Source organism: Ochotona curzoniae, unplaced genomic scaffold, assembly GCF_017591425.1.
Source record: "Ochotona curzoniae isolate NIBS_2020 unplaced genomic scaffold, NIBS_Ocur_1.0 contig_2754, whole genome shotgun sequence".
NCBI lineage: Eukaryota > Metazoa > Chordata > Mammalia > Lagomorpha > Ochotonidae > Ochotona > Ochotona curzoniae.
The window spans coordinates 19,314,117-19,329,863 of record NW_024465582.1 but is presented as its reverse complement, the minus strand read 5'-3'; the positions used below and the strand labels follow the sequence as shown (position 1 = coordinate 19,329,863).

Here is a 15,747-nt window from a genome sequence, read left to right as displayed (position 1 = left end):
AGTGATCCCAAGAAAGCCACAGCACAGCATTAGCAGCATTAGTTTTTACTGAGCATTCACTACTTGCCAACTACCATAACAGTGGCTTATATAACATTTGCTATCTCAACTCAAACTCACAGCAGTTTTATAAGACACAAAGAGTGCAGGCTCCGGAAGTTTGAATCATTTGTGTAAGTTTATGAACTAATAAATACCAAGGTTGGATTCATTAGACTACAACAAGTGTGCTTTTTCTACCTCTCATAAAACAAAAAGGCAAGTAAGGAATTGCAGTATCCACATTTTTTCTGATATATTATATAAATATGTATATATATTCTAATACATATGTATATATACACATATATAAATCCTGATACATATACACATACACATATTTATTTTTATATGTTATTTATATACATATAAAAGCCTTGATGAAAGCAAGTTTTGAAAAAGTTTGATGTAAGAGTGCTAAACATTAAAAGAAGATGGGGGAACAGAAGCCCCAATACCATTTCACTAATGGCAGTCCTTACAGTTCTTTACACTTGACCATCACAACTACCTCTTGGAGGAGCTTGTAATAAGATGATGATACTTTGTGCCATCCATCACTAAACACCACCTTTTAATAGCACCTCTGTGGTCAACATACCACCAGTGTTATCTCCTCCCTCAGACACAGAATACAAGAGAAAGTGCCAGAAATAGCCTGGGAATACAAGCTTCTGTATCAACAGAATTACTAGGCTCTCAAAGCAGTCTGAGCCTACCCAGAAACACGACACATTGATCATAATCTGACCACACTGAGCAGGAGGATACTTCTCCTCCTCGGAGCACCATGAATAGTGAAAATTTTCCAATTATCCCTTGGGACATGCCCCTCGCTGTGTGCATGTCCAATGGCAGGGGAAATGCATGCACCAGGCAGATCTCTCCTCCAGTACCCTCCTCCTCCCATAGACTCATACAATGAAAGCAGCATTCGCTTCCACCAGTATGTTTCCCAGGTTTCTGAGTCAAGAAATACTAGTTGTTGTATTGCAAAGCACCAAAGACTACTTATGTTGCTGCCAGACACCAAACACCTCATCCCTTTTTTCAATCTATGTAACCTCCAAACAATCTTGCTAGAACTTTTTGACAAGTCCCCGATAACGAAGAGATTACTAACAGTGTGAAACGGTGGAGTGTCACACAAGGAATCCTGACCTTGGGATATTTTGAATCAACTAAGCAATTTTGAAACACATTTTACAAGGAAAAATGGTGCCAGATTACTGAGATAATCAGCCAAAATTATTGCCTATCTCAAACATGTGCCTTTATGTTTAATCCAAAAAAATTAATATGGGACAGGGGATTATTTGAAATGCAGTCCAAAATTATTGAATGTTTAGTATGTGCTAGGTACTCTAATAATTATATTTAATCCTACTGGATTCTAACAACATTCTATTATTAAAGATTTACCTACTAGTGTAATTCCAAGTTTAGAGATATAACAAGTCACTCGCCCAAGATCACACAGCAAGTTGGTGGCAGGTCTGCTTGATGCCTAAGCTTCTGCTTATCTCAACCGACTGCCCTCAGCTGCCCTGCCTTTGGTAACACTGGTTCCAGAAAAACCTGAAGCTCACGAGCTCAAGTTAGTCATCGTGTGCCTTTCTCTCCTACAACTGACCCCAGTACCAAAGCACAAAACAACCACTGATACAAAGTGCCACTTAACTTAAAAAGCAAACAAACAAAAAAACAGAGAGCTCCTGTCTGCTGGTTCAACTCCTAAATGCTAGCTAGCAACAAGCAAGACTGGGTCAGGGCCAAAGCTGAGAGCTGACAGCTCAGTCCATGTCTCCCACATGAGTTTCAGGAACACAATCATTTGAAGCCTCATCTCTACCTCCCGCAGTCAGCCTTAGCAGGAAGAGGAAGTCAAGAGCCAGAAGCAGTTTTCAAGCTAAGGTATTCCAATTAAGAGCAAGGGCATCATAAGTGGCATCCTCAGCACTAGGCTAAATGCCCACCCCTCTTCTAAATCTTTAGGTGGAAGGAATTATGTATTGTTGGGAACACTGCAGAGGGCACTTGTTCTATGTAACTGTCAAGAGATCTGGTTACCGCAAATGCTGTAGCTCCTCATCTTCACACTGTCTGCTTTCTGTGGTTTCTCCAACACAGGCTTTCCCACCTGCACTGGGAGCAGGGTTATTGCACACCCGAGTCCTAGTTTTCTTCCCTTGGACACAGGAGCCCCACGGGGACCAGCAGCTCCAGCCTCCATCAATCCCTCCTGTAAGACAAAACAGATCACTTACTAAGTTGTTGGAGGGAAAGACCGCAGAGATGAGCGCTGGTCTTCTGCTGATGTGCTTGTGGAGGAAAGGGACAGCTCTGGCCATTGGTCTCCTCCCCTCTGTTCACTGAGGTTTTCCACAACGGCCAGAAGGGTTCCACACAATGTATTAAGACTCAATTGCTTACAAAAATATGCTAAATTTATCGATTATAGCACAATCATTTAAAAGCACTGTCACATACATTGTATCATTTCTTTATATCTCAGAACACAAATCAATGTGAGAATGAGATCTGTCACTATTTTCATTTAATAGAAATGGAATGTAAGGAAAATGTATTTAATGCTATCCCCAATGTTGTAATAGCAGCCAAGAGGCACATCAAGATTGTAAACTAGTCTTCTGGCTGAATCCAGACTCTTTTTTCTCACTTGACAGTCTCTTGATAAATCAAATAAATTACTGTCATTAAAGCAGTGATTGCTATGAGATATCACACAACCTACTGGGTACTCTAACCCCAGGGCTGGCACCACACAACATGAGAAAGTGCATTAAACAAGAAACAGATTTTTCAATCACTCATTTTAGCTCACTCCAACATCCTCCATTCTATAGTCACATTGACAATCCACCCTGGTCACCCATCAAATTTTCTGCATTGAAAAAGAGAGAGAATTTGTCCTATATTCCAGGAGCTGTTTCTCTAGCTGGAGAGTGAGCTCCTAAACCGTTCCCCAGAAGTGACGGTGTTTCACTTGTTCTTTCTCAGCTCCTCCTACTCTGTATGTACCACATCTCTCTATTTCCCAGCTCCACATCTGATCTTTAAGCACCACAAATCACACCTAAACTAAGTTGCATAAAAGTTTCCCTTGAACTTTTCGTGATCATACTGCTGCAATTAGGAAGCTATTTAGTAAAGTTGTCCCCTGGAATATGTTAATAGGAGGCAAAATTAAATTAATACATTGGGATGGTTGCCCCAAACCTTACCAGCAGAGAATACTTTCATTTCATAGATACATGGAAATGTAAACCACACAGGAATGAATCATGGTGGTGTAATTTACCAGGATAGGCCACTAGGGTAAGCAGCCCGGGCCAGGATGCCTCCTTCATGGTTGTCTATAAGCAACTATAGTCAAGCATGTATTTCTTCAGCAAACCTTCATTTAATGAAGCCTGTGAACCAAAACTTATTTAAAGCTCTGGGGAAAAGGAAAAGAATCAAACATCCCTGATCTTAAGGAATGAGCTTTCTACAGAGCAGAAATATACACATGAATGTAAAAACAAATATATATAAATTAGTCATATTTCAACTACTCCAGAAGTCAATTTCCCACAGCCTGGTACTAAGCGCTTGAAGCATCATGCACCCCGTTGAACACTTAGCAGATGTGCAACAAATATCTGTAAATGATTCCAGATGGCACACAATACAAGACAGAAATAGGGATGCTTCGAAGAGCTTGTCACTAGAAAGGTTAGCCAGTGCAACCTGAGCTCCACAGACCTTATTAACAAAACCTTGAGACAACTATGGAAGGATGGAAAATAGAGAATAGGGAGTGAAGGGCATAGTGGTACTGTTAATGCAGGTGTTTAAGTAGAAAAACATTAAAGTAGCTTAACTATGCTGGCTCTAACAAAAAGATGGGGAAAGCAAGGAGATTCTAAATTCTGTACTCGCCAACACACCCACTCCAGAGGGCAAAGGAGAGTAATTAATTCCCTTCACAATGTGAGCAACCAACTACAGAAAAACCAGCTGACTCACCTGCCTGATCCCCTATGAGGACTCCATGCTCACACGCCACACCATAGGTTTCCGGTTTGCAATGGCAGTGACACTGAGTCCCCACAACAGTGGCCATGCCACCGTTTTGACAAGGCCGGCAATGACAGGGGTCAAATTCATCCAGATACTCCTCCAGAGCTCGTTTCAGGTAGAGTCTTTTCACAGAAGCACAGGGCACTTCCTTTACCAGCTCATATAAAGGAGTCAGCTGTGTAGACAAAGACATCAGAATTAGTAACGAGAGTGTTACTCTTTTCACATTTAGACACAATCTTCATTTCAGCAAAATTAAAAGTTTCTCTTATAATGACTATAGTAGTACCCCCTTACCACACTGGGGGCACTGTTAAGATCTCCAGTAGATTCCTGAAACCATGGATGGCCCCAAATCCTGGATATACTGCTTTCCCTACAAATAAGTACCTATTATAAAGTTTTTAATTTATAAATTAGATCCATTGTGAGCATAACAACAATAATTAATAATAAAATAGTACTATATAAAATAGATAAGCTTATAGCTGTTTTTCGAAAACTTCTCTTTTGATATCGTTTACATCAGTTCTCCATGAATAACAAAAATTCTGGAAAACAAAATCAAAGACAACTGTGAAGTATTATACAATTCTTTATTGCTTGAATTAAAAAGAAAGAAATCTATTGTTTTGCCACAAATTCAAGACAAACCTAACAACAATAAAGATCAGATAAGGAAGGAATATTTTTTGGGCCGTCCTCGACTGCTTTCCCGGGCCACAGGCAGGGAGCTGGAAGGGAAGCAGGGCTGCCAGGATTAGAACCGGCGCCCATATGGGATCCCGGGTGTGCAAGGCGAGGACCTTAACCACTGCGCCACCACGCCGGGCCCCGAAGGAATATTTTTTATATATTGTATGCAAGCATAAAATTGAGAAAAAGGAAAACAACGCACTCATTTTCTAATTAATATTAGATTATTTTTAAGACAATCCATTACCACCTCATTAGAGGATAGACAAAAAGGAAATGCACTTAAAATACAGTAAGAAACAAATGAAGTTAAATTTTCAAATTCTGGGGCCCAGCATGGTGGCCTAATGGCTAAAGTCCTCGCCTTGAATGCGCCAGGATCCCATATGGGCTCTGGTTCTAATCCTGGCAGCCCCGCTTCCCATCCAGGTCCCTGCTTGTGGTCTGGGAAAGCAGTCAAGAGCAGATCAACCCAGCTATGACCATGGTGGCCACTAGGGGAGTGAATCATTGAACAGAAGATCTTCCTCTCTGTCTCTCCTCCTCTCTGAGCTAATCAGAAGCCAGCAGTCTCTCTCAACCGTTTGGGTGCAGGAGCCCAAAGACTTGAGCTACTTTCCAAGACCATAAGTAGGAGAGGTGGATTGGAAGTGGAGCAGTTAGGACACAAACCAGTACCTGCACCACAGGTGGGGGCCTAGTCTATCTAAGCCACAACAATGGTCCCAATGCTTTTCTTAATAAATTACTATACATAAAAGTACGTTACTGCTTTGAGTGGTACCTATCATTTTCCTTATGAGTGTCAGAGCTGATGCTTTAGAGAACTGCATCCCTCACCCCATTTTACCTGTAAGCTCTACGATCTTTGCTATTTTACACAGCAATATATATATTGATATATATATTGTGTTGTAAAAGAATTGACTGTATCAATAAAATGTGCTAAAATTCTGCCATCCAGTTTTGCTGTCGTCATTTATATGGCTTCAAGGTCCCAAGAGCCATGGTCCCAAGAAGAAAGGTGACCTGGCAGATGACAAGCAAACAAGCCCGAATACATTCCTCTTGTAAGCCTCTAATCCTCTAAGTTAGGGACCAATGAAAACATAATCAAGTTTAGGTCAAAAGTTTTACAAAATGCAAATTTTTCCATTAATTTCTCTTGGGATTTACAGGACATTTAACCTTTAAAATTGAACATTATATATGCACACAAAACATACCACACAAAACATAACTGGAATACAGAAAATGCTAATTACAATCATCTCTGTTTAACCATCTTAATTTAATCTCATTTTCTGAATGCAAATAAACACGACTGCTTCCTACTGCTTTAAGCAGATCAGCACATACCTTTTGCTTGATGACGCTGGGTGCATGAGTCACGGATTGTGCCCAGCTAGAATATCGTCTTCTGTTTCCAGCGGGATCGTTCATATCTAACCTGTTAAGGTCACCTGACAAGCCTGTATCTCCTCCTCTCACAACCAGCGGGAGACCTCGCAAGGTGTTATTCTGAGTTCCTATGCAGGAGAAATCAAGTGAAATGATTCATGATGCACAACAGAAAGTAAACAAAGGCCTAGAAGTAAAGAGTCGAAAAAAAATTGAACAGTAATCCATTGAATTCTGGATTCAGCAAATTGTGGAGACACTAAACGTGTGTGTGGTGGCCAGAGTGCTGTGCAACTATTCTGTATGATACTACAGTGGAGGGACACATGTGTGTATGTACTTGTCACAATCCATAAAACATACAACACCAAGAACTAAGCCCAATATAAACAATGAACTTTGTGCCGCTGACATGGTGACCTAGCGCACTAGCATCCCATATGGATACTAGTTCTGGTCTCGGCTGCTCCAGTTCTAATCCAACTCCCTGTTAACACCCTGGAAAAGCATTAGAGGGTGGCCAAAGGCCTTGGGCCTGTGCTCTCATGTAGGAAACCTGGAAGAAATACTTGACTTATAACTTCAGACTGGCCCTGCTCCAACCCTTGGAGCCAATTGGAGAATGAATCAACAAATGGGTTATCTCTCTGTCTCTCCCTCACTTTCTGTAACTCTGATTTTGAAATAAGATAGCAAATCTTTCAAAAGAACACACTTTGTGTGGTCATGATGTGTCACTGTAGATTCATGAACTATAACAAAAGTTCTTCTCTGGTGGGAAATGGCACTGAGGGTGGTCTAAATTTTTCATGGAAAAATAAATTAAAAGATACTTGTTTGGGTGTCAAAAAGAATTGAAATCTGGGGCTGACATGGTATACAGCTGCCTAATTCTCTGACCAGTGGTGCCAGTAGCCCATATGGACACCAGTTCATGTCCTGGCTCTCTGCTGCCTTGGAAAGCAGCAGAGGATGGCCCAAGACCCTGCATCCATATGGAAGATCCAAGAAAGCTCCTGGGCCCCAGCTTTCGCTCAGCTCAGCTCTAGCCACTGCAGCCATTTGAAGAGTGAACCAGAAGATGGAAGATCTCTCTCTACCTCTCCTTCTCTCTACATAGAATCTGCCTTTCAAATGAAAACAAATAATTAAAAAAAGAAAAGAATGGAAATCCATGCATGGTTTTTGATAATACATGTCTCCCATAAAATTTCTCATATGTAGGAAATTTATATATTGCATTGAATTTTGCTGTGAACCTAGAACTGCTCTCCAAAATCATTTTTTAATTAATCATGTCACAGGAGAGAATATTAAACATTATTGCCTATGTCCTTAATGTTCTTAGTTTGATAGGAGTAGCAGGCAGATAAACATCTTTCTTGGAAAATGCATCCATGCCCCACATCAGGGACCCTGGGATGGGCGGGAGGGTGGGTGTGGCTTCTCCCGTTGCCCCTTCCCTTCCTCCAGTTACAGGAAGGAAAAAAGAGAATGTGGGAACAATGGTCTTACCCACTGTCCTGTAGCCCTTGACCCTTTGAGCCCTAATCTACTATGGAAAGATCATAAACAAACAAATAAATAGATAAATAAAAATGCATCCATATATTTAGGGAGGAAATATTATGATATCTGCAACTTATTTGCAAATGGATCAGAAAATACATTTTAGATATATACTTATATTTGCTGAAAATCAGTTTTATGAGTGTGTAAATATAACACAGTGTCAAAACAATAATTGGGTTTTCTTTAAGATTTATTTTATTTTTTTATTGGAAAGGCAGCTATATGGAAAGAAGACACAGAGAGAAAGATCTTCCACCCACTGGTTCACTCCCCAAGTGGCCTCAACTGCCGGAGCTGAGCCTATCGGAAGCCAAGAGCCAGAAGCTTCTGCTGGGTCTCCCACGTGGGTGCAAGTTCCCAAGGCTTTGGGCCATCTTCTGTTGCCTTTACAAGCCATAATCAAGGAGCTGGATGGAAAGTAAAACAGCTGAGATATGAACCAGTGCCCATGTGGGATCCCAACAGATGCAAAGTGAGGACTTTTTCCACTAGGCTATTGCATCAGGCCCCCTAAAATGATAATTGTATTTAGGAGGTGGGTATATGGTTATATTAATACATAATATGGTATTAACTTTTTTCAGCTATATTATTACCATAATATAATAAAATACTTTCAATATCTCTGTATGCTTGGAAATTTCAAAAAACACGTTTGAAGGAAAATTATTGCATGATCTAACAATAAACAAAAAAGCTGTTGCTAGGAATACATTACCTAATACATGAAAAGTGTTCTGAAGGGCTTTGCTAATTAACGTTTCCCTGTCTGACAGGGCTGGATCCCAATACCTGACAGTGCTGGAACAGGAGATGGGTCACGTTAGACTGGGCCATGACACCACCCAGATTGAGAGTCATCCATTGGGTTTGGTGATTTCTCTTTCCTCCTTTGGTTTTCATATCTGTTTTTTTATCCTGATTCTTCATCATTCTCTCTTCTTTCTCAATGGCTTTATCTATGTGTTCTTTCATTTAACCATGCATTATTATTATGATGGCGCTGGTAGCCATCAGGATGAAAGCCTCACCCCTTAACATGGAACACTCACAGCTTACCTTTCTCTAGCTCCTTCTTCAATCTCTCAATGACTAACACACCAGCTTCACCATTCTAACCTCCAGCAGCAGCAGCAGCAAGCACCAAACCTTAACTATCCTACTTAAGTATTCTTACCATAATGTAGAACTAAACTTCCACTTAACATTGACACTATTATAGGGAAGTAAAATGGTATATGCCGAGAATCCATTTCCAATACAGAGCAGAAACACGGTGAAGTCCCACCCTGCATGCCTCACTGCTATGACCTATGAAAGACAGAGCAGGGGGTGAAAACAGCAGAGGGCCTGGCATGACAGCTCAGTGCTAAATCCTCACCTTACATACCCAGGTGCCATATGGATGCTGGTTTGTGTCCTGGCTGCTCCACTTCCCATCCAGATCCCAGTTTGTGGCCTAATGGAGCATGGCCCAAAGTGATTTGACCCTGTACCCATGTGGAACACCTGAAAGAAGCTTCTGGCCCCTGGCTTTGGACCATTTCATCTCTGGCTGTTGCAATCACTTGCTGGAGTGAACCAGTTAATGAAGATCTCTCTGTATCTCCTTCTCTCTGTAAATCCGTCTTTCCAATAAAAATAAATAAACCTTTTTCTTATTTAAAAAAAAATGAAAACTGTAAGGCACAACCACTGCTAAAACTTCAAAAGTGTTTGGAGATCAAGAATTAATTATTATTGGAGACAAAAAGGAGAAGAGGTGGAGACAGAGAAAGAGGAAGAGACAGATTAAGTTGATAAAGCACACTGCTTCTCATTTACCTGAAGCTGATTTTAAAGCTTTTTCCAGGTCTTTGCATGAGTGATCTGATGATGATATAAACAAAAACTGGAACTTCGAGGAACGACATTGGTTCTGCTCTAATGATTCAAAGCCTGGGAGGGAAAAGCACAAAGAGAGGATGCTTGGTTTCTACTTTCAATGAGTTTCTGTAAACACAGATGAGGAACAGGGAGACTAAGAGGTTGCTTCCTCACTGTGACTATCTACTCAAAAGCAGCATAACAAGTGCATACGCAAGTAACCGAATGGCCAAATACCAGGGGGAAAAAGAGCATTTTCTTTTGTTATTTTACTTCTGTTCACTCAGGCTAGGAGCAGAGGCCAGATAGGGAAGAATTAGGAGCGATTTCTACAGGAAAAAAAAAAAATGGAGTGGAAATGCAACAACTTGAAAACTGGTATTTTGCCCCAATTCCACCAAGTTTTTTAGGTGTACTGTACAGCAAATGGACAGAAGTGGGAGCACAACAGCCTCCAGCCTGCCTGGCTGAGATTTCACAAATTCTACGGTAAAAAAAACTCCAAAATCTCTAGCCCTGATGCAATCTTTTATCTTTAGAATCTGGCTCAATCACTTATCTTTAGAATCTGTAATTCCTAACATTTTTTCCATGACTCCTAACATTAGAAAGTGACAATTTCTTCTCTTTATCAATTGGAATTTTTGGAATTCCAGTGTAGGTTAGAAAATAATAAATCTGAGGAATATATTTTCTCCTCATATAATTTTACCAATTATTAGAATAGTCTCAGACTGCTTTTACATTGGGTTTCCTCTTGACAATTCAAACCGCAAAAAACAAAAACAATCAAACAAACAAACAAAAAAAAAACTTCTTTTTAAAATGCTTTCCTTTTCTTTTCCTGAAAGTTTCTCACTTGATGTTTTCTTTCTAAAGATCAGTTTATTTGAAAGGGCAAAGATGCAGCGAGAAAGGGAGGAACAGAGAAAGAGAGAAGGAGATTTTCCATCCACTGATTCACCTGCTAAAATGGCCACAGTGGCCAGGACTGAGCCAACCCCAAACCAGGATTCCAGAATTCTAAGATTTGAATCATACTTTGCTGTCTTCCATAGTGCGTGACCAATGAACTGGATCAGATGTGGAGCAATGGGGAACAGAACTGGAGCCTATATGGAATGATGGCATTGTAGACAGCAGCTTAATGCACTGTGCCACAATACCAGCCCCCATTTTATGTTTTTGACAATGAATCTGCAATCTTTTTAAAAGTCGCTGCGGGGCCCAGCAGAATAGCCTAGTGACTAAAGCCCTTGCCTTGCATGTGCCAGGATCCCATTTGGGCTCCAGTTCTATTCCCAGCGGCCCCGCTTCCCATCCGGCTCTCTGCTTGTGGCCTGGGAAAGCAGTCAAGGACGGCTCAAAGCCTTGGGACCCTGCACCCACATGGGAGGTCCAGAGAAAGCTCCTGGCTCCTGGCTTTGGATTGGCTCAGCTCTGGCCATTACAACCACTTGGGGGGTGAATCAACGGATGGAAGAGCTTTCTCTCTGTATATCCTCCTCTCTGTATATCTGACTCTCCAATAATTAAAAGTCGCTGCTTTTTAAGACATGTCTATAAATGTGGAAGAAACCTGGAGTAGAGAGCTACTTGGCTCATGGCCTGGGCTTGCACAGAGGAGAGGAACTCACTGGCAGAAAGTTCAGTTAACACACCAAAAGATGGGTAAATCAATCTTCTTCCACACATTCAGAAGTCAGGAGTCCCTCCACCATGGGTTCCAGAATTAAAAGGCCATATTACCATGTTGGCCTGCTCCAAACCCTCCAGTTAATTCCCTCCCCAGCAGTTCCACATGAGTTCTTCCTGTGTAATCTACAAAGTGGGTCCACAGCCCACAAAGGGGAAGGCAGGCCTGGGACACTGCTATTGTTTCCTTACTCACAAGTAATAACAATAAATCACAGGCAGACCGGATGGTGAGCAGGGATCCTATAACAAATATTCCCTAGGGAAGAATTAATAGCATCCCTTATATCCCGAAAGTTTTGACTGTATCTAAATTTAAACTTTACGTAGAATATAAGCTTCCTAATGTCAAATTATTGCTAAAAAAATTTTTTATGAACTTGGAAAGCTTTGTAAAAATTCTCTTTGTTTCATTTAATTGTTATAAAAATGGAGAGGTGAGGGGAAGAGAGAAATGAAACACTTTATTCCAAGCCACCTGCTGAGTGGATTGTTCTAAGAAACAGTGCCTCTGCCTTTGCTGTAAAAAATCCGTGCTCATACATTCATTTCCATCCTGCAAAACTAGACAAGGTGTGGGGATTGGCATTATGGAATAGTGAGTAAAGTCATCACCTGACCACCTGCAGTGCTGGCATTCCAAATAGGTGCTGGTTTGTATGCTAGTAGTTCTACTTCCTATCTAGCTTCTGCTAATGCCCTGAGAAAGCAACAAAGATGGGCCAGGGGCTGGTACAATAGCTCAACAGGCTAATCCTCCTGCAAATGTTGGCATCCCATCTGGGTGCCAGTTCTAATCCCAGCGGCCCTGTTTCCCACCCAATTCCCTGCTTATGGCCTGGGAAAGCAGAAGATGACCCAAAGGCTTGGCATCCTGCACCTGCATGGGAAACCTGGAAGAGGATCCTGGCTCTTAGCTTCAGATTGGATAGGCTCCAGTCATTGCAGCAATTTGGGGAGTAAGTCTCTATTTGTCAAAATTTAAAGCTTAAAGGTTTAGCCACATGTTATTTCCCCATTAAAATCCCTAAAATGCTTTTATATAACAATTTTTATACTGTACCATTTTGTTTGAGTTTTTCTGAATCCAAGTAAAATAGAACTCTGTATTCTCCTCCTAAGGACCCCGATTGCAGATAATGTGTCCCATATGAGTTGATTAATCTTCGATAAGCACTGTATTCATACAGAGAGGGAAGCTGGGAGAGTTCCTTCCAGAATGGCTCAGCAAGTTGCAAAAAATCTGGATTGTTGTTACGGAACTGAGCCACCTCAACAGTGTTCTGAACAACCATCAGCTGATAACTCTACAGGAAAAGGAAAAAGCAAAATAAATTTTAGGTGGAATAAAAAAAAAGGCAATGAAAGAATCCCCTACCAAGGCTCCCATCAACTGCCCCTTCAAATCTATCCAGATTTTGTCAGTTTTTCTTTTGAATTAATGATAAGACTTCTTTCAGGCCCACTCTGTACAACAAAATAAGAAAATTTTGAAGAATTTGAAAAAATTGTTGAATCCCAAACAGGAATAATCTCTTAATGGATATATCATGGTGATGTATTTTACATGTGACCTCTGGAGTCCTAAGACCAAGAATGCTTTCCTCCATGGGCAAACAAAATCAACTTCAACCATTGAATAGCTCCATTAATAAACATGCAAAATTCCGTATACCTTGGGACCACACCTTGACAATAACTCACAGGTAGCATGACCATGGAATTTGTCTTCCATAATGAGTTTTTTATATCCTAGGCTGCTTTAAAATGAGGTATTTTATACATTTCACAAGCATCCTTTCATGATCTCCAAAACAGATCAATCTTACACCAAATCCCCACATATGAACAATATAATATAGAGAAACATTTTTAGAGCTCATATTCTCCTGGTCAGCTTCTTAGTCATAAAACAAACAATATCAATATCATTGAACCTTCCTTACATGATCTGTTAATCAAGTTAATGACTCGGCAAAGGAGGTAAAATATGCAGATTATCAGTAATGATCTGAGTGAAAAATTCTTCAGCAATACGTGTATATAAATCTGCACAATCCATCTCAACTGTGTGAGCTTCCCAACATGAAAGTTTTAGTATTTCAAAGCAAACTATTCGAAAATAAGTTCTTCTAACTGTCCCAGATAAAAATTTGCTTTCTCAAAATAAAGTGTTTTTAAGATCTTTTGGCTTCATGCTGAGAAAAATAAACCTGCCAGTTTTAACATTTCAGAAGCACATTGCAAGCATTCAGTTTATTTTTAAAGAATTTATGCAAATTTAGAATAGCAGCATTAGTAATCATAAATGAAGAACTCAGAATAGTTTAAAATAGTGTTCAGGGTAATAAGTTTTTTTTTTAATCTATTTTTATTTGAAAGGCGTGTTTACATAGAGAGAAGGAAAGACAGGGCTCTTCCATCTTCTGGTTCATTCAGAGCTGGGCTGTTCCCATGCCAGAAGCTAGTATAAATACAGGGGCCAAATACTGGGCCCACCTTCAGCTGCTTTCCCAGCCATAAACAGAAAGCTGGATGAGAAGTGGGACTCAACTTGCAAGCCATCTCATGATGCCAGCACCACAGACAGAGACTTAACACACAGTGCCATAGCACCGACCCCAAGATAATTTTTATAACATTTTCAAATAAGAACAAATACTTCAATGAGAAATGAAAATCAGAAATAAGCATATTATCAAAGAGAATTAACAATATCCTAGTGCACCTTTTAAAGACATGCATTGTAGTGTCTCTCAAAGAAGATTTTATTACCCTGATTTCAATAGAAAAGTTAAAGCCTCATTAAAATAAATCTGCTATTGTTAGTAATATCTAAAACCACTAAAATGTAGAAAAGATAGCTGATATTTCATACTAACCTTTTTCTTGTGGATTTCATTATTATGTATGGCATGACTGTTTGAAGATGATGAAGATGAAAAAACCAAGAACCCTTTTCTATTAGATGACGTAGAGTCTGCTGATGTATGCTTTACATAAGACCAGCTACTGTTGTAAAACTCATAGTGTAAGTCATTATTCATTTTCACCTATAAAAGAAAAGATTTTGGAATAATCGAATTAAGGTTTTGAATATATCAAAAGCACTCTGGCATGGACCGTTTAACATGCATACTTTATATTATCTTCCCAAAAAAACAAAAACTTTTATTGACAAAATACTGTGGCACTCATGAAGAGCAGACCTGCAGGAGTGGAAGAGTTTAGCCTATCATGATAGTTTTAAGTCATCTATTTTTATGTGAAAGACAGATTTATAGAGAGAGAAGGAGAAACAGCGATATCTTCCATCAGCTGGTTCACTCCTGAAAGGGCTAGAGCTGAGCTTTTGAACTAAAGCCAGGATCCTGGAGCTTCTTTCAGGTCTCCCACGTGAGCCTTAACATGGGTCACATGGCATTGCTTTCCCAGGCACAGTAACAGGGTGCTGGATTGGAAGTGGCCCATGAGGGATGCTGATATTGCAGGCAGAGGTTACTACGCCATTATACCAGAATGCCAGCCCCGATTATGCTTTGTTAGGCATGTCATATGGCATCAGCTGTATCAATCTCAAGTGGCTCACAAACTGCCTTCTATACACAAATCTTCCGAATTCCTTTAAATTCAGTATTTAGCAAGAATGTGAATAAAGTAACAGATAATCTACCAGAGAGCTATTTCAAGCATTTCACTCTGGATTTCCCATCCAGCTGTTGCAGCCACTTGGGGAGTGAACCGGCAGATAGAAAATCTTTTTCTCTGTCTCTCCTTCTCTGTATATCTGCCTTTCCAATAAAAAATAAAATATTTTTAAAAAAATTAACATATACCCTGTCCACAGGGGACACACACCACTCAAATCCATCAGATAATCACCCTATGTAACAATACTCTGTCTTAAAAGAGTGGCTGGAGTTGTTTAAAGATTAACCTGAGTCTTCTTGTAAAAATTTTGTGCTATTTTAAAATTCTAGACAACTAGAAACCTCAAATCCATTGAATCAATAAATAAAGTACAACATGCCAAGCTGGCATTGCAGCATGGTAGACAGTCTCCACTCGAACCACAATACCCATATGGGCAATGGCTCTGGGTTGTATCTTGGCTGCTCCATTTGCTCAGCTGTCTACCAATGGCCTGGGAAAAGCATAGGAAGATGAATAAATTACTTGGGACATTGCCACCCACATGCCACAAATATGTCAAAAGAAGAGAGAGATTTCATCAGGATATCATTATGCTGTGAAATTGGTTTAAAAGTTAGATGTGGGCCAGGTGCAGCAGCCTAGTGGCTAAAGTTCTTGCCTTGCACATGCCCAAATCTCTTATGGGCACCAGTCTGTGTGCCAGTTGTTGTTCCACTTCCCATTCAGTTCCCTACTTGT

General features: G+C 40.2%; 1 protein-coding gene across 1 annotated transcript in view; it reads right to left on the bottom strand.

The window, feature by feature from the left end:
- C7 (complement C7) overlaps positions 1–15,747 on the bottom strand; it is a 50,862-nt gene that overhangs the window by 15,845 nt on the left and 19,270 nt on the right. Inside the window, exons 7-12 of the mRNA XM_040977333.1 lie at positions 14,238–14,408; positions 12,419–12,662; positions 9,619–9,732; positions 6,181–6,350; positions 4,072–4,300; positions 2,110–2,281 (exon numbers count right to left, since the gene is read on the bottom strand). Of these exons, the coding sequence (XP_040833267.1) occupies positions 2,110–2,281; positions 4,072–4,300; positions 6,181–6,350; positions 9,619–9,732; positions 12,419–12,662; positions 14,238–14,408 (1,100 nt within the window). The remainder of the gene's footprint in view (positions 1–2,109; positions 2,282–4,071; positions 4,301–6,180; positions 6,351–9,618; positions 9,733–12,418; positions 12,663–14,237; positions 14,409–15,747) is intronic.